This window comes from Emys orbicularis, chromosome 4 (assembly GCF_028017835.1).
Source record: "Emys orbicularis isolate rEmyOrb1 chromosome 4, rEmyOrb1.hap1, whole genome shotgun sequence".
In the NCBI taxonomy this organism is placed as follows: Eukaryota; Metazoa; Chordata; order Testudines; family Emydidae; genus Emys; species Emys orbicularis.
In genome coordinates, this window is record NC_088686.1 from 21688064 (window position 1) to 21709291 (window position 21228).

The 21228-nt window shown below is 43.2% G+C and overlaps 1 protein-coding gene and 1 non-coding gene across 2 annotated transcripts; both read right to left on the minus strand.

The window, feature by feature from the left end:
- Nucleotides 1-2009: 2009 nt before the first annotated feature.
- On the minus strand, nt 2010-12291 carry EIF5 (eukaryotic translation initiation factor 5). Its single transcript, XM_065403728.1, has 12 exons — nt 12212-12291; nt 11905-12089; nt 9009-9288; nt 8540-8621; nt 7931-8103; nt 7329-7440; nt 5521-5660; nt 4741-4896; nt 4416-4577; nt 3854-4018; nt 3438-3572; nt 2010-2398 (listed from the first exon to the last, which is right to left on the minus strand). Exons 3-12 carry the CDS (start codon nt 9078-9080, stop codon nt 2306-2308), a joined length of 1290 nt encoding a protein of 429 aa, XP_065259800.1. The 5' UTR covers nt 9081-9288; nt 11905-12089; nt 12212-12291; the 3' UTR covers nt 2010-2305.
- Nucleotides 7042-7166, minus strand: LOC135878809 (small nucleolar RNA SNORA28). The gene has a single exon (XR_010561416.1). It is a non-coding gene; the product is annotated as a small nucleolar RNA SNORA28 (small nucleolar RNA).
- Nucleotides 12292-21228: the final 8937 nt, after the last annotated feature.

Here is a 21228-nt window from a genome sequence, read left to right on the forward strand (position 1 = left end):
AGTTTGGGAAGCACTGCTGTAGACATAGCATAGGCCAGGGATAGTCCAGATTGCTGGTCAAATCTGGACTACCAGCTGCTTTTGAACAGACTGTGCCGTCTTTTTAATTATTGCAGTGTGAAGAGTGTTTCCCTGGGGTCTGGCCCTTGACCAAGAAATTTAGATCTCAACAAAGGATAATTGATTAGCCCTGCCATAAGCCAATACTGTTTCCTGTTACAGTGACACCACCTCCCAGTTATTAGCCAGAAGCATCTTCTGATGAAATAGCTGCATGTACTGTGGGGGTAATGTAGGCCCAGCAATAGTGGGGGAGAGGAGGGGGGTATTTTCCCACACACAACACAGCAACACTGACAAAACTTCATAAATACTAGCATTTCCACTTTGGGCTAGAACATTCCTGAGATTAGCTCCATAAACCAGTGCAGTTTACTGCTGCATCATAAATATATATAGCGGGACAAATGGATGTTCGGCAGATACATCCTCCCTCTTGTCTCTGAGTGACTTTTCTGGTCTCAGGCTAACTAGTGTGGAAAGAGAGAGCAAGATTTCCCCCCCTAACTTCCAACAGCATGAAGTGGAACTTTGGTCCACCCCAATCCTTGAAGAATCAGCTGTAGAATGCCCCCAAAGGGGTCAGGGCTTTTTAATCTCTCAATAGCTTTAGATTTGCACCTTTAACTTTGTTCTTCACAAAAGCTAAGACAGAGATGTGAAACAACTATGTATAGATGTAGTCTACACCAAAGCTTAACTTATCCTTTGGTAGTAGGAAAACCCCTATGTGAGAGGTGGATGGTTGTTGATTTAAGCCAGAAAAAGGTTTTCAGCCTTTCACTCACAGGCCCCTACAAAATTTCAAATGGAGGTGTGGACTTCTTTGGACATTCACTATGGGCAGGTTTTCAGTCTAAAACTATAAGTATAGAGTTCAACTAATAATATTGAAGATGCTCAGCTCTGCATTTGACACAGCATGAGAAAGGGTACTAAAGGTGTAGGCTTCTATGAAGACGAACACTGAGTTGGGAGCATTCACATACTTTTGACATCAGAAAAAACAATGCCGTCTCTAGCATCTGAAACTTTATTTCCATGGTCACTTTTCACAGATCCCTTACATGTTAGTTTACAGAGGACATGTTGAAAACCACTGTTTGCCTAGCTTAAGAAAGCTGCCTTTGTCTGAGATCAACCTTGAAGTTTGCCACAGCAGAGGGTGGATATGTTTAGAGAAAGGAATAGTTAAGTTACTGCATGAAGCAAAAATTAAAGTATAAAGACTAGGCTGAGTTGGTTTCGCTGACCACCCCTTTCCTCACCCCATTTCAAGTTATCTTCAACCCTTCACTAACCAGTCCTCCCTCAGTTGATTTTTAACTTGCTAAGTAAATCAGTCCTTCTTGCCAAGAGCAATTCAGACATTTGAATTACAGCTAGAGTAGGAATTTAGATGTATTTCTTCTACTTCCATCAAATTTTGATTTGGTTATTTTATCACAGTGGTAGTAAGAACAACTCACTTAAAATAAATGTGATCATTTACAATCAACTATGGACACTACAATGGAAGAAAGGAGACTTTTAGAGCAAGTCTTATCTTCCTCTTGCAATTTTAGAGCTGTTTATCAAAGGCAGTCTGAAGCAGTTGCACCTGAGAAGCATCTGTTGGCCAAATATGGACACCAGATGGAGAGGGATACCTTTTTACAAGTCTTAGGCCTATGATCATATGAATGCTAGGCTAGCTTTGTCTGCCAATTGAGACCTAGTCACTAGTGGCTCTTGGTGCTCCTTGAGCTTGCTGGAGATTCAAAAGTTTAGAAAAATTGCATATTGGAATCTCCACCAGGGACCAGTATTTCCTCACAGCAGCTGTTACCTCCTAAGCAGGAGTGGAATACCATTGCTTGCAATTTGGCATGGAGGGCAAATAGACGCATGTTAAGCCAGACTCACTTCAAGATGGCCATAGCGGTTTAGTGATGGCTCTGACTCTTAGGTTGACCAAAACCAAATCCTTTATTCCCACAGCTGTATAAATGTGTTCCAAGTATGTGTGTCCAACACAACTTTTAAAAAGGAAACATGCCATTAACCAACTAGATCAGTTCACTGATGCGTATGACTCCTTGGTGTTCGGCTTATAGTTAAACAAGACCAGTCACAGTAAAAGACATTGGAGTATGAAGTAGCATGATGTTAAGCCATTTCAGCTTGTGCATGTAGATGTTGCACTTCTGGAAGAAAAATGCAGAGCAGTTTGCAGTAGTACACTGGAAGCTAGGCTGCATCACTTTTAAATGGCATCGATATCAATGTCATCATCTTTCTTGTTTACAGGCTTCACAGTTTCAACTTTAGGTACACTGGCAGTCTTGGAGTACACCACCTGGAGAGACAAGATATTTAGTGTTTAAGGACATCCATTGACGTTATCTTCCATAATAACGTTGACACCCTCCACCTACTTAACAATGGTGCAAGTTCAGCTAAGGTATAAGCTGGATGTACACAGCCTGTATGAGGTACAAGCTAGTCTCATCTTACGTGGGGGTTCCGGTCCACGGTTAGCGCGTAAAGCGAAAACCGCGTATAGTCAAAATTACATTGAGTTGAATGGCAGGCGGAATTGCCTGCACTACAAGTACAGTATTAAAATTATTTTTGTGTTTTTGCTGACCGAGGAAAGCTGAAATCATGCATGTTAAATGCACGTAAGATGCGACAGACCTGTAATTCATTTTAGAGAGTCTGCAGTCTTTGTGGCATGTCTGAAACCATGGTCAGAGCACTGTGTGGGGAGTCATCTTCTAAAAGATATTCCAAACTGTTTGGTTCTACCAGTCACCACACCTCCATTACTCAATTAGGTAGTTTGTCTTACCAACATGCATTTCTCCCTAAGTGTGACTTGCAAGGAGCTTTAGAAGAATGGTCTTAAAGTTTTACCTGGTTTTTGTAATGGCAGCACCAGATATTGCAGTTTGCATCAGCAGAGGCTAGACAGTTTGGTCTTTAAATTTATCTTTTATTGCTTGTACTAGAGCTCATTATTTTAAAAAGGCTGACACTACTGGGCACCCTGTGTTGACCACCAGGTAACAATTTAGACTCTTGAAAGCTTAAAATCTGCATTGTCCTAGCTGGCAAAGTTTTTATCCTGTCTTTATATTAAGGGAAGACGGGAGCCTGTGGAAGAATCTAAGGGTGTACAGAGGGAAAGGATGACTGCATTATATGGACTGGGGAGGGGAAAAAAAAAAAAAAAGAAAGCGCAGAAGGCAAAGAGTAGTGGAGTTTTAGCCACATGCCTTACGAGGAAACGGTAGTTGCTTCTTAAGCATGCAGGCCCAGGGAGAATTCCAAGGGAGGGGGGGGGGGAGAAAAAGAGAGAAACAACGGACAGACACACAAACCAGCCCTCTTACCTCAATATTTTCATCTTCGTCCTCTTCTTCGTTACCAGAGGACTCCTCCTCAGCTTCCTTCAGCCATTTGATAAAGGGTTCTGCTTTGATGCGGATTTCTTTAGCAAGCTCTTTTGAGACATATTTCTTAGAGGCCTACAAGAAAAGGAAGAGTTTTAACCTCTCTAGTGCACAAGTTGCTACAAGACTGAAAAAAGTTACATATTAGCAAGGAGAGATAGGGGTTCGATAAAGGACTTCTCAGCAACTCAAAGCCAAGCCACCTTGAATAAAAGTCACCTTCATCAGTACACTTTCAGAAGACCTGCACTGTACTTTAACACTGTATGAAGCAGACCACATCATGCCATGCCTCCCCCTGGCCCCAGAAACTGAGATAGTACGGTGTCCACCTAATAGCAACACTAGCCAAGTACCTTTTCTGCCCAGCTAAGGATGACCTCTTCTTCCAGAAGATCTGCATCATACATTTCCTTCAGGATATGTGGAATTTTAGAAATAAGCTGAGATTGATGCATGGCTACCACACACTCCAAGCCATGAAGAAGGTATCTCTGAGCTTTCTTGTTGTTGTGGCAGAACTGTAATAAAACCATACAATTGTCAATCTTCAAAAGTTTCAGCCTTCTGTACAACATGCTTCAGCCCAGGTCAGGGGTGCTTAACCTGAGCCCTGCAGCCCTGGGCAGCAGGGTTTGGACTTCATCCTCAAGCCCCAGCAAGTCTAACACCAGCCCTGGCAACCCCATTAAAACAGGGCCATGACCCACTTGGGGGGGGTTCTTAACCCAGGTTGAGAACCACTGGTTTGCAGAGTTTAGGGACAAGAGAATGAGTTTTCTGTTGTAGACATTTTGTTCTGCCATAGTATCCAGAACTTCATCTACTAAAGTAGTTCTTGCTCCTAAAAGCCACTTAAGAAGGGTCAGACTTCATATATGGAGGCCAGTAAAACTGTTGTGAGATTAAAACGCTTACACGTAGGAAGTGGCGTCTATATCTCTTTATCTGTTCTCGAATCTTCTCATCAAAGAGGACTTCAGTCAAAACTAGAGGGCCCATAGCCTTTACATCCAGTCTCTCCGCTTCTGCTACAATATCTTTGTCAGAAGTCTCAATGACACCTTCCTCCTTCTTTTTCTGCAGGTGAGAAATTCATCAACTCAGATGCTAACAAGCCTATACTCCTCCCCCCCAAAAGAGGTTACAGTTAGAAAGCTACTACACCTTAGAACAGTTTACCATAATGACATCAAGTATTATTTTGAGCTACTGTTCTTTAAAAAGAGAATTGCAGTTTTACCTTAACAAAGTCAAATAATATGTTGACTCTCTCTTCTACTGTTCTTTCTAGGTCATCACTAAGTGTGAGGTTCTTTGCATGATCACTGATTTCATCCATTCTGCGCCTCTGGGCTTCTTCAGTTGTGTCTTCACCCCAGTCATCGTCATCATCCTCCTGAGGAAGAGCATTCACAGAGTTAACAAGCTCTTAAGGGAAAGGTGATGCTCTGCTTATTTGTATATTAAATACTAAAGGCCATTCCAAGGTAGATTCTACTGCGAGTCTGTACTTTTGGTGTGTGAGTGGGCGGGGGAGTACTCAAATTCCTAGGGTTGCCCCTCACCTTAAGTTATTCATGAGGCATCCCTATGGGGACTACCGTAGTTACCTACAGAAAAAGCTAACACTAAGCTTAGTATTTTAGTCATGTATCCAGCTTGCCCCCCCTTCTCCACCCCCCACAAAAAAGCACAGCACAGAAAGTAGTCTAGTGGCTGACTAACTCCATTAACCACTTCATGGATTAAACTGCAGAGCTAAGAATGGGGGTAGCCTCATATCCCAACGGCTTAGGAAGCTCCAAGGGAGTAGGAAGGAAGGGCTTCACTATCATGTGACGGTAGCAGCTTACCATCACAAGAGGCTCAGGCTACCTATACAGCTCATTTTCAGTGCAGATCTTTGATAAAAGGAACAATCACTATTTCAGAGAGCAGTTACAAGTGGAAGTGTTACCTGACACTAATTTTGAAGTCTAATTTATAAGCCAACTTCATTGTTCTTTACAAGTCTACTTACCACTGGACGTGGAGGGTCATGTTCGTCTGGTGGTGGCGGCAATGGTGTCTCATTGCTAGACACAGAACCATTTTCTTTATCCTTGCCTTTTCTGTTCTTCTTTTCCTTTTCTTTCTTTCCTGTACTAGTGTCACTGTTCTCTGGAAGTAAAGAGACTGGATATTTTAATTTGGTTCCAAGTAGGAACAAGACCTCCACTTAGTGAGACAATTTGTCAGCACTATTTCAAGTGTACCAGATCCCTACAGAATCTAGTTTGAATTCAGTATTCCAAGGCTCCTTTTCACCTCTCCCTCAATGTGACGGTTGTGCCAACACTGCAGACCCCACACAGCATGGGGTGAAGTTAGTCTTAAGACAAATAAAGCAACACCCCTTGCGTCCAACAAGGCTAGAAACCAACAGCCACAATTTGACAGATACTGGAGACCTAGTTTAAGGGTTACACATTAAGTACTATTCCTCCCCCCTTGTTTTAAACATCAGAGCCATGATTTGGTGAAGTGTGCATATCATGTCCACTAGGCCCGTTCACTAGAGACCTGGTAGGAGTTTAAGGTCAAAAGGGATCACTATGCTGCTCTTGTCCAACATCTGCCATAGCATAGGCCAATAGTCCTCAACCTTTCCAGACTACTGTACCCTTTTCAGGAGATGGATTTGTTTTATGTACCTCAAGTTTCATCTCACTTAAAGAACTTTACAAAAAAAAAAAAAAAAGTCAGCACATTACTGAAAATGTGCTTATTTTTCATTTTTACCAAAATTGCAACCCCCAGTTTAGAAACGCTGATAGTAACTATACAAGTCATTGTATGGATGAAATTTTACAGAGCAGTATAAACTGATTTTGCTAGTGCTTTTTCCATGGAGGCGGTTATAGAATTAGGCAACTATCTAGAGGAGTTGATGTACCTCCTCGAAGGTACCCCACCCCAGAGATACACATGCCTGGTTGAGAACCACTGGTACAGGCCACAGAATTTCACCTAGTAATTCCTGAACGAGTCACTAACTTGCAGTTGAATTAAAAAAAAAAAAAAAAAAAAAAAATCCAAGCTTGATTTACATACTTCAAATAGAGAACTTGAGGTCATTGGTAAGCCAATTCAGTAGTTTGTCACCCTCTGTTGAGACTTTTCTAGCTTTGTTTCCAGCCATTAGTCTTGTTATACTTTTGTCTGCTTAGCAAGAGCTCTATCAGATGTCTCCCTGCACTTGTTGGCCATGGCCAGTTACAGCTTCAAAAAAAAATATTACTATAGTAAGCCACCAGTTTTGAAGTTGCAGAAGCAGTTTAGCTCAAAATAAAAGTTTGAGCTAGAGGTGTACATATTAAGCCACAAAACTTGAGTCAAGCCACTTTAACAGATTAGAAACAGACTGAAGACCCTTGTACCCGTCATGTGCTGTTTATAAGCCTTGGGAGGGACTGGGAAGCAGTCTGGTCCACAAAGAGCTGGATAGTGGCTAGTGTGTAGTAACATGAATATGACTTTTCTGATCTGCAAGTTCAAATAGGTTGTTAGAGTCTATATAACACATGACCTCATTTGGCAGAGGCCACCGGAATAGGTTAGACTTTTCTTATTATAGCAAGCTTAAATTGAGACAGGCAACTGGATATCTGCCACAGAGTGTTGCTTGCACAGAGTAACCAGTTAAGTCCTTCTCAGTGAAGGGCAAAAAGTAACTTGACTAACTCTACCCACCCTCAGACTTAAGCTTCTACCTATGTTTATTTCAGCTAGAAGAAAGTTTTAACACTTGGATTGCTTCCTTTATAAGAGTCAAAAATATGCACTTACCAGGTGGGTTTTTGAGAATGAAGGTGCAGAGTTTATGGTTTGTGTCAAGCATGCCTCGATAGCCACAGGCTTTGCAAGAGTTACCTATAGTTTGTTTCTTGGGATTGACATGCTGCCAGAGGGAAAGTCAAAATTAAAACCTTAATTCAACTCTGATATTACTTCTTTATGCCACAAACTTACACAATAATGTCCAAAGAGGCCAATATTGAGATTTAAGGTAAACAGGTTGATGCGAAAAGTTTCATAGTTTGTATATGAAAGTTATGCTAATAGTAATTTTTGCATAACCAATTATTCTTTAAGTATCTCAATCCTGATGTTTTTCTTTTGTTATGGTTTGAGACTGGAAACATTTCCAGACCAATACTTCAGAAGTTGGTTGGTTTATAATCACAAGCTTCAGCTGAATCAGCTATTTTGAATGAAAAAATCACCTAGACACTAGCATCAGCATGAAATGGACTTGAAGTAGTCAATTTTGTATGCATTAGCACTTGTGTGCACATTAATATCTAAGAATAAGTCAGTCCTGTGTGTTTTTAATATCAGAAAAACCAGTTTGGTTATAGGAAAAAAACCACACACTTAAGCACACTCACCAGATCAGTTTCAGGATTCTCACACTCAGGACAGAGAACAAATTTTTTAATGAATCCATCCAACATGTCTTGCAGCTTATTCGCCTCATGAGATCCATTGACAATGTAACGGTCATTCTTAACATCAAACTGGGTCTGTGCCCCCAGCTCACAACCAAAAAATTTGGTGGGATCTTTCAAGAGACAAAAATTGACACATTAAAAGCCTGCCAGTAAGATCCTGGCAGCCAGGCCTGACCTGTATACTAGGTCACATCTCAAATATAATTCACGATCACTAATAATGCTTGGCAGTACTCTTAACTAATGGGTCATGTCTCTTACGATTCTGTAAGAGGGGTCACTGTACAATGCTATACTGGGTCACGTCTTTCTAAGAGCTAAGTTCAAGCCAAGTAGTGTTTTACCCTAGAAATAATAGATTTCCTTTTATTAAACTTTAAAGCCCACAGAGTCTATGTCAGTATTGCACTAGTTTCATAGCCATATTTTACCTCTAAACTAGTGCCGGGCCCCCCTCCCTGCTTTCACCATATGATTTTACCCAAGCAATCCTTGAAGGCCAAAAAACCCTTACGAGGGAATTTCATGTTACTTTAAGTTACTTACACGTTGGAGGCCGATTAAGCGCCTTTGCAACGTCAACCATGTTGACTATAACTGTCTTTATTCCATTTCCTTTGCCCTCAACCTAAGAAGAAGAAAAAAAAAAAAAGTTAAATTCACACAATTAGGTATACATGTGAAGGTCAATGCCACACTGTCTCAGTCATTTAAGAAATGCTACAAAGTTAAACACGGCTTAAAGCAGTATCAGTATTTATGGGAGAGCGGTAGTGTGGTATAGTGGATAGACAGAGCACTGCACCAGAACTCATGACACTGGGGTTCTAGTCCTGGCTCTGTCACTGACCTGCTGGGTGACCTTGGGCAAGTTCCTTCATTTTGCACTCATTTCCTATTTGTAAAGTGTGGATAAGGATACTGGATCTCTCAAAATGCTTTACAAGAGACATACTGATAAAGAGCTCTATAAATAGTGCTTATATTCTGATTACCAGAGTTTAGAAAGAGTTACCTTTGCAATCAGACGGGGCATTTTGTAGCGATAGAACTGATCCAAAACACTGCGGTTGACATTGACAGACATTTTGTCTTATTAGTAGCTTTATCAATAAGATGAAGAGATCTTTGATTGCAGCTTTTTGGTATCTTCTGTCTGGAGAAGACGGGATGACATAAACGACTGCAAGAGTTCTCGGTCTCTGACATGAAAAAGTTTTCGCCACTGAGGCTGTAAGGTTCTTGCTTGTATGCTATGTTCCCCCAATACAGGTACCAATGGCTGCGCAACAGCTCTGCAAGTGTTTTAAAAATAAAATAAATAAGAAAAGTTCAGCCAAAAGCTTTCCATGAAGTATATTCATACTGCAGGACACTGTTTAATAGTTATTGGATCTGAAATTTTAGTTATGTTCTTTAAGTAGTCTTATTTCTGCTGGTCATAAGAGTTTCCTATGCATGAAAAGTCAGTTATGTTTGACTACGTAGTCTCAGTCTGTATCATTATTACAGCAGCAGTTCCTCAGCTGAAGATGTCAACATCTGCTGTTCTGTAGAATGCCGACTTGTCATGTGGTGCAAGTTTCCCCCATTTTCACTAGAGCACACTGGGACACAGCTAAAGAAGGAGTTTACCATGTAAAAGGTTACCAGAGGAATGTTATGTTATGAGATGGGAGGGGAAAGGTGCAGCAGTGTGGGGCAGGGCCTCCTTGGCTTCTGCTAGACTCAAAGTCAGTCTGAGACCCTGGGTTTTGTAACCACTGGTGCACTTTTATTCTCAGGCTTGTTCCCACCACATACAAGTAACTTTTCACCCTCTGCAGGCAGGAGGGAGGGGAGAGCTACCTCCCTGCTCCCATTCCCTGCCATTTTCCTTTCCTCCTGCTCTTCCCTGGCTTCCTTCCCCCGAGGTTTTTATGCAGCCCCAGGCTAATAAGGTAGCAGCTGTCTCCACCTCCCCAATTAGGGCCAGGTTACCTGCAGTCCACTCTAATTTGTTCCCCTAATGAGGAGTGGGCATGACAGAGGGCTGAATCTGCAATCCTTTGCCTGGCACCCTGTCACAGAAGGTCACATAACAGCCTTGATATTAAGAGTCACATGAGATGAAAGTTTGACTGCTTTGGAAGAAAGAGGCAAGGAAAAAAACAGCCCTCAAATCCTTGGTTATGGTATAACTGAATAGGCTCATTTTAAAGTGAAGTGTGGGGCTTATTTGTATCTAGTCAACCAGAATGCTGTGAAATACCTACCTGAAAGATGAATAAGTAGTGTTTTTGGCAATATAGAAGTTACAATATAGTTTGCTAAAAAGTGTTATGGTTTGCCAACAGCTTTCTTTTCTCCTGGACTTAAGTGGCTAAACTTGTTAAAATTCCCTCTGCACCTTTGATTCAGCATAGTAGTACCAAAACACCCATACCCCCACCCCCAAATATTTAAGGTGTTTTGCATTTCTAGACTTCCTACTTCTATGGCACATAGATGTTCATTAACTTGCCCAATCCTTCCCTCATTTCTCAAAAGAACCCTATTATTGCATCACTTCTGCTGTACATTTACAATTCAGTTTCTAAGCAGTACTGAGATTAAATATGGACTTTAACCATGTAGGCAGATACTGCATTTGAGACAAGTTTATTCTTGCCAGTTCTTTAGAATGACTGTACATGCTACCACTGCTACTTCAAGTGGACATGTTTAGGTAACTTATTTGGATAGAAATGTGCTGTTTTATTGCCATTATAGTTGAAGTATTTTGTACAAGAAAGTATGTTTTTCAGTACTGAAAAATACAGTTTCCCCAATATTTAATCAGTAGCAGTAACTGGAAGTCGTTTAGTTGCTGACCAAGAAAAGCAGCTAAGTGTGAACCCTGAGATGTAGTAGGGGACATGTCAAAGGTATTAGCTTGTTTTTACATAAGTAATGCTCCCTTTGTTTTCCTCAGTTAGTTAACACCTAACTGTGCCCACATCCCCCCTTTCCAACAAGCAGCTCTTCTCCCCTGGGATGCCTGTAAAATCCATGGAGTGAAAGCCAACTTTAGAAAGTGCAACTAATATCTTTACAAGTCCTTTGCATTTTACAATGCAAGGATCTTACGCTACTTGATCTACAGGACCTGATCAATAGCACTCAGGCTTAGTTTTGCCACAGAGCAGCTAGAAGAAGCCCTTTATTGGGGGTGCGGGAAGGAGAACCATCAGAGGTGGCAGCGCTTCCCACAGCAAATCTAAAAGCAGCCATCATGTGGCCTACACACGTGGCTACAGAAGCATGGAGGAACCAGGTACCTCAGGGGAGGAAGACTGAAAAGTGGCCTCCTCCACATTGCTGCTTTTGTCTGCTGGCGACCGAGGCCCCCACCCACCTCACGACACCGCCCCCGCGCCGAGCCAGCAGCCAGCCTCCCTCCCGCCGAACCGCCCCGCTCAGCTCAGGGATGACTCATAAATGCAGCGATTAAGCACTGAGTCAGCCCTAAACAGAAAATGGGGGAGGGACGCCCCAGATCGCGCATGCGGGGGCCTCCGCGGCTTCTCAGACAGACCCCCCCCCACTCGCCCCTCCCGACGTAACCCCTAGAGTGCAGCCCCCTCCCCCCCGCGCTGCGGATTTCTAACTGCGCCACACAGCTCGCCCCCCTCCCCCCATCACGAGGCGCGGTCCCAGCCGCCGCCATTTTGCCTCGTCGCATGGGGACTCGCGGAAGAGACCACCCGACTGGGATAATCGGCGCCGCCTGTTACGCTCGCACTAGAGTACCTCAGCCACCCCCGTCGAGGCTGCACGGACCCCAATCTCCCCCCTCCCCCGCGTACTCCAGCCCATGGACCCTCCCCCACGTCCCCAGACGCGCTCTCCTCACATCGCGCCTCGCTATTCCCCCCTCGGCAGCCACTCACCGTTTTCGTCCAATAAAGACATAAACCCAACGCTGCTCGCCCCGGGCTGCGACGAAGCCGAGTGTGTAAGGAGAACGGGGCCGAGGGGCGCTTATATCCGGGCGGAGGGAGGGCGGGCGCCGCAGCCGCCGGGTCCGAGCGTCCTGGGGCGGGCGGAATCAGCAGCAGCGGCGGCGCCAGTCAATCTGTGGGGGAGATACAATCAGGGCACCGTTAACGGCGGCACCTGGGAAGGGAAGGGGCGGGCGCAACGGAAGCCGAAGGGGGCGGTTGCCGGTTGCCCCTGCAATGGCTACCGCGTACTCACCTCTAGAATGTTCTCGCTCCAACTGAGCGACGCCACGGCTGGGATCAATCAGCCAGCGGCGGGCCGCGCCTCCCTCGCCCCACCATTAGCTCATCGCTCGCCGTCCGCCTAAGTTATTGGCTGCCGCTCCTGTCAATCAATCCGCCCTTTCTCCCCCTCCCCCCAGCGCCCTAAAGGACATCGCGTCTATCGTGGCCAAAGCTCGCGAGAACTAGAGCAGGGAGGTGGGGACGGGAGAGAAAAGAATGAGTCATTCAAACAGCCAGGCTGGGCTGTGCGTCAAGTGGGGGAGGGGCTGGGTGGCTGGCCTCTTTGGTCCCTAGTATGGCCGAGGGCGCAGAAATGGTGCTGGTCACCAGCATGTACGTACAGTTGTCCATTTCCTTGCTTCTGTAGGTTGGGCTCAGTGCACCCGCCAGGGGCTCCTTGCACCCCCCTAACCCCTGTGTGCTAGCCTCTAATACCCCTCCCTGCAATCCCTGCCCCAGCCCTTATGCCAGGGGCTCTGTGCCCCTCCCATTCCTTCGTCTGCCCCATCTTCCCCCATGGCAAGGGCTCCTTGTGCCCCTTCTTCCATGCCTCTTATTCTTCTATTCCCTGCGATGACAGAGACTCTGTGTGTGCCCCCATCCCTCTCTGCCAAATGCCAGGGCACTATGTCCCCCCTTCCCTCCAATGCCAAGGTCTCTCTATCCTCTCCTTCCCCATACCAACCTTATTCTCCCCCTGTGCCAGGGGTTCCCATGTGCCCCCTGTTCCTCCGACCCCCTTTCCCCCCTCTTTCTGTCTGGGAGATAAATCTGAGTATCAACATTTTAAACTATTGGGATGATGAACACAGTTGAGATGGGGCTGTTGTTATGCTGGAAGGTGTTGATGGCTGCTGTCAACCAGTTCTTTGATCTCTAGAAAGTTACAAAGGTGAATGAAACTGCTGGGTTTGCAAATTAGACAGAAGGCGCTCTGCATGTCCCCCTTTCCAGTTTTCCTCAAAATCAATAGGATTTTGGCCATTGATGCCTATAACATTCCCTGACATTTTGGAATTGATTGAATGAAGTGTCCAAAAGTTACTGCATTCTGTACCGACAGAGAAATGTTATCAAGCTCAGTGTCAGGCCTCATTTTGCTCAGCCAATAAGGAATCCATCTAGAGTGGGGTTTAAAATGCTAACCCCACAAACAGGCATGCAGCTTCCTACCTCTGCCGCTCCCCACGAAGGAGGCATGAACACCCAGTTCTCCCTGTCACACACATAGTTATTGTCCTTATTGCTGCCAACTCAGTTCTGATGGGAATGTGGCACTGAGCAGGGCCCGACCCCACAAAAAGGCATGAATCTCCAATTCTCCCTGCCACATATACAGTCTCCATTACCACTAACTCTCCTCCTTACTGGACAAATGAGCAGAGCTGTCTTCAGGGTATGGGGTCTTGATTTTGATAAAAGCAAAGCCCAGGAAAAGGTACAACACTTGTTTCTTGCAGACACTTACTATTCTTGTCACCAATATTGCTAGCTCCCTTCCTCACTGGACAGAGGCATTGAGTGGGGCCAGCTTTAGGAGTTGGGGGCTCATTAAAAAAAATATTAGTCTTGTAAAGGGCATGAAATTCAACCCATTTTCCCACCCTCCACTCCCTCTAGCCAAGTATCTCAATTGCCATCTGCTACTATTACTACCATGTTCTCTTCCACTCCTCCTAAATGGCACCAAGCAGGGCCAGCATTAGGGTTTTTGAAGGCTCCTAATAAAGTAGGAATTCAATATTTTTGGTATTGTATAATACAAATAATGTAAAAACAGCAAGGCATTAAATGGGCATTTTTGAGATATTATCATGCCAATTAAATATACAAATCACTTCTCTGTCTTACTGTTCTCTGCTTCCTTATAAATGCACTCAGACAACAGCAGAAGAAACCTCAGACCTTGTCATTTGGCATGTTTTAATGATAAGATTGTATAGTATTTTGAGTGCTGTGTAGAGGACCAGAGGAGAATGGGATGGAGTGGACCACTTCAGAAATAAAATGATTAATAACAATAGCTAATAAAATACTTACAAAATTAGGTTTCCAAGCCATCTTTAAATTAGGCCATCGCTGGTACCAAGTTGTCACAGACAGAGGAAACACTTCTCTTGTTAGCCTTTTGTGACTCTGGAATGCTCTTTTTGGTCTGACAGAAAAAAGAACAACAGTCAAATGCAAAGGTGGCTGATAAATGTGATTTTCCTAGAAGACACAAAGGAAAAGTCAGGCTATTATTAAGGACATGATCAGTGACACATTACAATGAAAAAGAGGTTATTTCAGCAGCAGCAGAGCTGGAGTACAGTTACCAGAGAATGAATGTGTGTTTTTCTCAGTGCTTAGTGCCGCGTTCTAACAAGATCCTCCTACATCATGGCTGCTGCCCTAGTTATACAAGTTTTCAGTCTACTGAATAGCAAGTGTTCAGGGCAGGACACTGTCCTATAAACAGTGTATTCAGAACTATGTTGAGCTGACTGAATTAGGGAGAGGTACAAAATCCTTAGGGAGATTTTAAATGTCTCTTTGAAATGTGCACAATAAAATCATTCCCCTCAAGAGGGAGAGGTTTTAAAAACTGCCTTAAAATGTAAACCAAAACAAGGAAACGTATCTCCAAAATATGTGAGACTTGGCAATTATCAGGAGGAAAAAAATAATCAGAATGCAGGATGTGAGCAAAGTACAACAGGAAACTTCCCTGCTGTGACAATATGCGTGGACGTATAACTTTCTCAATGCCTCCTTTCTGTGACTTTCATTTCATGGTACAACACATCTGAGGTTAATAAATTACAGTACTAAAAAATGTGCTGCTGCCAACACCACTTCACGGTATGACAGAGGGGCAACAGAGACCTTGAATTTGCAGCATTTTGACATAATGAATAACCCTAGTGAGGTCTGATTTCACGGTATTGATATGCAGATTAGATTTATATTTTATAATATAAAAAGTTACATAATTAATTTAATAGGTCTGTTTTAAAATGTTAGTCCTAATGCATACTGCAGGCATTAATCCAATATGAGTGATGTCAGAGGACATTATTTTTAGCAATCTTTATACAAAATATACAAAAATTGTGGATTCTTTGCTATTTTGGGGAGCCTAATTTTTCATTTCATCTGATCAAAACAATCTTTTAAAATTTGATCTTAGCTCTCAAGTACTTTTACTGATTGAAAGTAATTCTAATTTGGTACATTTAGAAACTACTGGCTCTGCAAAGACAGAAATCACCTTTCCCCCTTTTTAAAGTCATGCCTTAATGAGTCACAGAGTTCATAGTTCAAATTGCTGGTGTGACCTTCAACGTACAGGCCACTTGTGAGCTTTGCATTTCACTGCTATAAACTAAGCAATTTATAACTATACTCCACTTTTGTTGTTAAGACATTATTAACCCAGCTGCCTGGGTTTCTTTTTTATTTACTGGTGATTTAACTACTGACAGTAGGAAATTGTCAGCAATGAATCATTTCCCTAGAGTAAGCATTCCCTTATAGCAAAAATGTTTTATGATGGTTCAGTTCAGCTTTGAATAATTCAAATTTGTTTTGTTGTCTGATCTGGTTTTGTCAAAGAATCCATCTCCTCCCCCTCCCAAGAAGTGAATACCTGCTACATATGATACAGCTAAATTTAAAAAAATAAGAATTTAATTGATATTTATATTAAGATCTAAACCCACAAAAGCATGGAAATTCTAATAATCTGAAATGTCTGTAAAGTGGGATATCCATTGTTAGGCCATGTCTATACTGCAACTTTTAAGCAAGTTTGTAATCAGTTAGTAACATAGTTGGCTCTAACAATGCCGCATGGTTAATATTCAGTTATAACCAATCATGGCTGTGAAAAGCATTTTGACCACACCAGTGTTAAGCTTCACAGTGTCTTCCTGTGACTGGTTTGGTGAAAGTTTTTTACAGTGTGGGCAGGATCCTTAACTATGCCTGTGTAACTGGTTTGGTTAGTCTGCCTTCTTCCCAGCTCTCTGTGCTGTGTAGGGCATCCCCGAGTGCATTGTCTTGTGTGTGGTTTTGCCTGCATCTCTGCAGGATATCTCTGGGCACTCTGTTCCTCTGAGACACATCCTCTGATAGCTGTTCAGATTTTCCCAGAATGCACTGATGCAACCATGTTGGGGAGTGTGGCAGTAGATGCGCAAAAATGGCTGACTCATGCTTGTGTTGTGAGAAAAAATATTATGTGGACACAACTGAGCTTTGTCTGTAGTAATCGGGTCAGATGGGAGCCTCATTATTCTCCTTCAGACCTTGGCAATGAGAGGGGATAGCTTAATTATCTAGGTGTCAGGTTTGAATATGTAAACTCTTGGGAAGCACAAGTCCACCTTCCAGCTGGGTTAACACACTCTTGAAAATCATGCAGTTTACTGTGCAGGGGTCTTTCGGATATCTGTTCTGCATTAACATTAAAGATCCTGCAGTACTCAGAACAGAGGTTTATTCTGTTATACTTGACCAGAGTATCAAGTATCCACATCCCCCACTATTGTGCAGCTTGCTGTTCATCTTGTTGAATGGATTTGGTTTGTAAAATGCCTTGGTATTTATGCTGTATAAATGTAAGCTAGTTTTGTTATTTAATTAAAGAATAAACAACATTAAAAAGGAACAGGAGAACAAGAGTGTAGTAGAAGGTATATGTGTAGTCAGTAGATGCATAATTTTCTAGTTATTACTACTTATTATGGTAGTGCCTAGAGGCCACATCCAACACTGGGCCCCACTGTGCTAACTGTTCAGACACAGAATAAGAGACAGTCCCTGTCCCAAATATCTTACAATCTAAATAGACAAGACATTAAGAGGATGAGAGAGAAAACAAAGGCAGAATGAGGTGAAGCGACTTACTTTTTCAGAAGGTTAGGGTATACCCATTTTTTGCCAACTGCAAACAGTGAGGAAAATGTGTAAATATTATATGCCAATCTCTCAGACCAGCATACAGCAAGAAAGATCAATGCAACTCACTGTGATTTCTTAAATAGAGGTGTGATGCTCTTCTGGGCTGTGGCCTGACAAAACACTAAAAAGAGTCTAATAAGCTTGGAAAGCCCATGTCTAAAATAGCCATTTCACTTCCAAGGGAGCAGGGATAAAGATGACTTTTAAAGCCACTCAGCTCCACTCAAGTCTTTGTTTCTAGAGTGCCATTCCAAAATAATGTTTGCAGTATTGTAGCTGTGTCAACCATGGAGACAAGGTGGATGAGGTAATATCTTTTAGTGGACCAACTTCTGCTGGTGAAAGAGACAAGCTTTCGAGCTGATACAGAGTTCTTCTCTGTGTCATTCCAAAATAATATTAGCATTTGAATAGTTCCAACTAGGCTTTGAAGTTAACTTCTCATTAAGGACTGAGTTCAGTCCATGGCCATTGCTGTTATCTAGCTAGTCACAGTTTTCTGCAGTGCTGTGATAAAGGTGGTGGAAGATTTAAAAAAACACGTGTTTGTGTCATAAAGGCAGTGGTGGATTAATCCATGGGATGGGCCCATGGGGCCCCGCCCAATTTGGGGGCCTCCGCAGGAGCACTGGAATCTCGGTAGAAGTGTGTGTGGGGGGGGGAGGCACAGATGCCAGAACTGTGGCCCTGCCCCCTGCTCCTCCTCTTTCCCCTCGGGCCCCCCCTGGCCAGGCCAGAGGCCAGAGCCGGCCCATAGTAAGAGCCTCCCAGGGAACCTGGGTTGCTCTGAGGAGCCCTGGACCTTCCACCTGCCCTTGGCAGGGGGTAGGGAGGCCCAAGAGCAGCCACCGGCCCGTGTCCCTGCCCCCCGGGGTGCACCACCTAGGGCAGGTGGAGGGTCCAGGGCTCCCCACTAGGGTTGCCAACTGTCTAATCGCATAAACCCAAATACCCTTGCCTTGCCCCGCCCCTTCCCTGAGGCTCCGGCCCTTCTCCAAGGCCCCGCCCTCTCTCACTCCATCCCCCCTCCCTCCGTCGCTCGCTCTCCCCCACCCTCACTCACTTTCACCAGGCTGGGGGAGGAGATTGGAATGTGGGATGGGGTGCAGGCTTTGGGTTGGGGGGTTAGGTTATCTCAATAATGTATTAGTTAGCTAATATTACTCTTGATATGATCATTTTATTTCAAAGCGAGATCGGATTTCTACATGTTTACCCATCATTTTGAGTATTAGTTTGCTAGCTACAGAGCAACAACAGTGAATAGCTTTAAACTTTAAACCTTCATACTTAAATACTTAATTAATTATAATTAAATGTTATGTTTTTACCCTAAAAAAGGGTTGCCTGCAGAATGTTGTTGCTCTTGGCTTCCTTTCTTTTAAGTCTGTATTTCAGCAGCCTCTTGTTGCTCTAAGCAACTCCGGTTCTTTTTTAAGAACTCATGAAAGTCTGCACCGGATACTGAAGTTCAACTGCACCTGCAGCTCTGCTTTCACGATGCTCTCGCTCAGTCTGTTTCTGTCCTTGCTCCACAGGTGTGCCATCAAACTCTGTCGCAGTAGGCATTGGGTACAGGAATGGAAAGTGCAAAAGAGACCAATTTCAAAATTTGGCTGTCACCACTCTATGGCATTTGTCTGAAAACCTCAGCCCCTCTCTGATCTATTTTCTGCTCCTTTGAGACAATCTCTTCTTTTGATTTCTGTAAAACACAGTAGTGATCAAACAGCATGTCAATGTCAATCTCGATGCAGAGTGCTGTAGCAAGAGTCTCAAAATCGGACCATTTCACATCGTTGTCGAGTGAGAGCACTGCCATTTGTTTGAAAACCGATGTTTCAAAATCAGACCATTTCTCCAGGGATTCAGTGCACTGTGTCAAGGTCTTATCTGCTTCCTCTCTGAATTTTCTGTTGTCCGATGGAGAGATGTTGCCCAAAATGCCTTGGGCTGATCTTCCATAGAATTTGTCCTCTTTTCTTCTCTTTAGTTTTGAACAGAGGCCTTCCATGGTACCATGCAGTTCTGTGCAGGTGACATTGTTACATTCCAGTTTTTTCACAGCATCGTGAAACATTCCCATCAGGTTGTGCAGAAAGTAAACATAACAAAGAGGGAGAGACTTGTGTTCTTCGTCACTGAATGCTTCCCACACAATCTTGATACATTCTTCATCCCCCTCTGACAAGAACTATTCCCTCAATGCCGGTCAGCTTTGTAGTACTCGTTCAATAGCGGGCAGAAGTGACAGCCACCTTGTTGGTACGTGCCGATGCACATCTTTGTATTCCATTTCAACAAACTTGAAAAAGGACATAAGAGACTCTGTCTTCTTGGCCAAGGAGGAAAACTCGCTGTATACTTTGAGGATGAGTGTTTCTACATCAAAACTCAATGCCCTCACATCCCATCTTGGAGGCAATTGTGGATTACATGACATTTGAGCCCACTTGTATCAGCCGGTCATTAAGCTGTTTGAGTTTCTGATACACTGACCTGTGTTTCCCAAACTTCACAGAGGCATCATCAGCCACATAAGAAGACACATTGTTAATGCTGAGACTATTCTCCTGTAGAATAACTCGCTTCGGCAGCACACATACTAAAATTGGAGATCCGTGTCGCAATTGCCTCACTTGTCCCATCATTGTCATTGTAAAAATCAAGCAAGCCATGCTTAATTCCCTCTGTCACAAAAAAATAACACACGGTTACCAGAAAGAATTTCTTATTTCCCTTGTTGGAGGCATCAGATCCAACTGAAAAAAAATGTGCACCATCCAAGTCCTTAAGCAAAAGTTCTTGTGATTTTGGTGCCAAAACACTCTCTGTCATGCTGGCTGCTTTCGTCTGTCCACAAGACATTTTTCTTGCAATTTCAGAATCAAATAAAAATCTTGGAAGCATTTTGTTTGCACAGTCTTGGCTTGCATAACTTAAATGGTGCAAAATACTGTGGTAAACTTACCCCACTTCGGCCAAGGTCACCAGATTTTCTTGGGATGAGTCTCTTTTGGTAAAAAAAACCATGTGATTTGTGGCATTCTTTTCTGTTGTTTCTCTGATTCCTTGTGTTTTGTGCTCTCTGCGTGGCTGGTCAGCGCTTGTCTTCCCTCGTATTTCACCGAAACCCCTTGATGACATAGAATGCATTCTGCTGTAACCGTGTTGATTTTGCGAAGCCAATTTTTGAATGCATTTGCTTTGCACCATTTGTCATTAAAACAGCAAAAATACTTTTTCTTTTTCACTGTGCCAGTGTTTGAATGCCCCTCATCACTGTCATCATTCATGTTTTGGGTTTTTATTTTGAACTGTTAGCTAAATGATCTGACTGCCTGTTCTCTGCTTACTGTACAGTAACTCATCTATGGAAAAAAACAAGACCTGTATATGTCCTATTTCTGCTCTTTCTCCAAGTTATACCAACCTGAGTAGTCAGCTTGCAGGGAAGAAAGGATAATATTGGAAGAACTAGTTAAGCAGACATTGATTTGATGGGGAAATTGTGAAAAGCTAAAGGGCTTTCAATACTTCATCACCTGATAATTAAGTATATCCACTCGCCAACACAATTTCACAAAAACTGCCTGATAATATAATCCCCTGCTAACTTTTAATGTATCCTTTGGTAGAATACTGTGGGACCAAAGAATTTCTTTGCAAGCAAAAATATAGAGAGAAGATCTGGAAGGTGACATGCATACACAGAAGCCAGGAAGCAGTAGAGGGAGCAGGGCCCTGTGGAGAGAGAGGTGTGGGGAGCCCAAAAATTCTTTGTGCCCAGGGCCCCAATAAATCTTAATCCACCTCCGCATAAAGGTTTTTGCTTCTTTTATGATACATAGAGAAGATTGGAACTTTCTGTTACATTTTTTTTCTGCTTATTTTTTCACCTTAGAAATATCAGGGGCTCAAGTATGGACTTTCCTTTTTTAGCTGGATGTCTTCTTGAAGGGCTCCCCTGTATATTGAGAAGTTTCTCAGCTTGGAAAATAGACGACTAAGGGGGGATATGATAGAGGTCTATAAAATCAT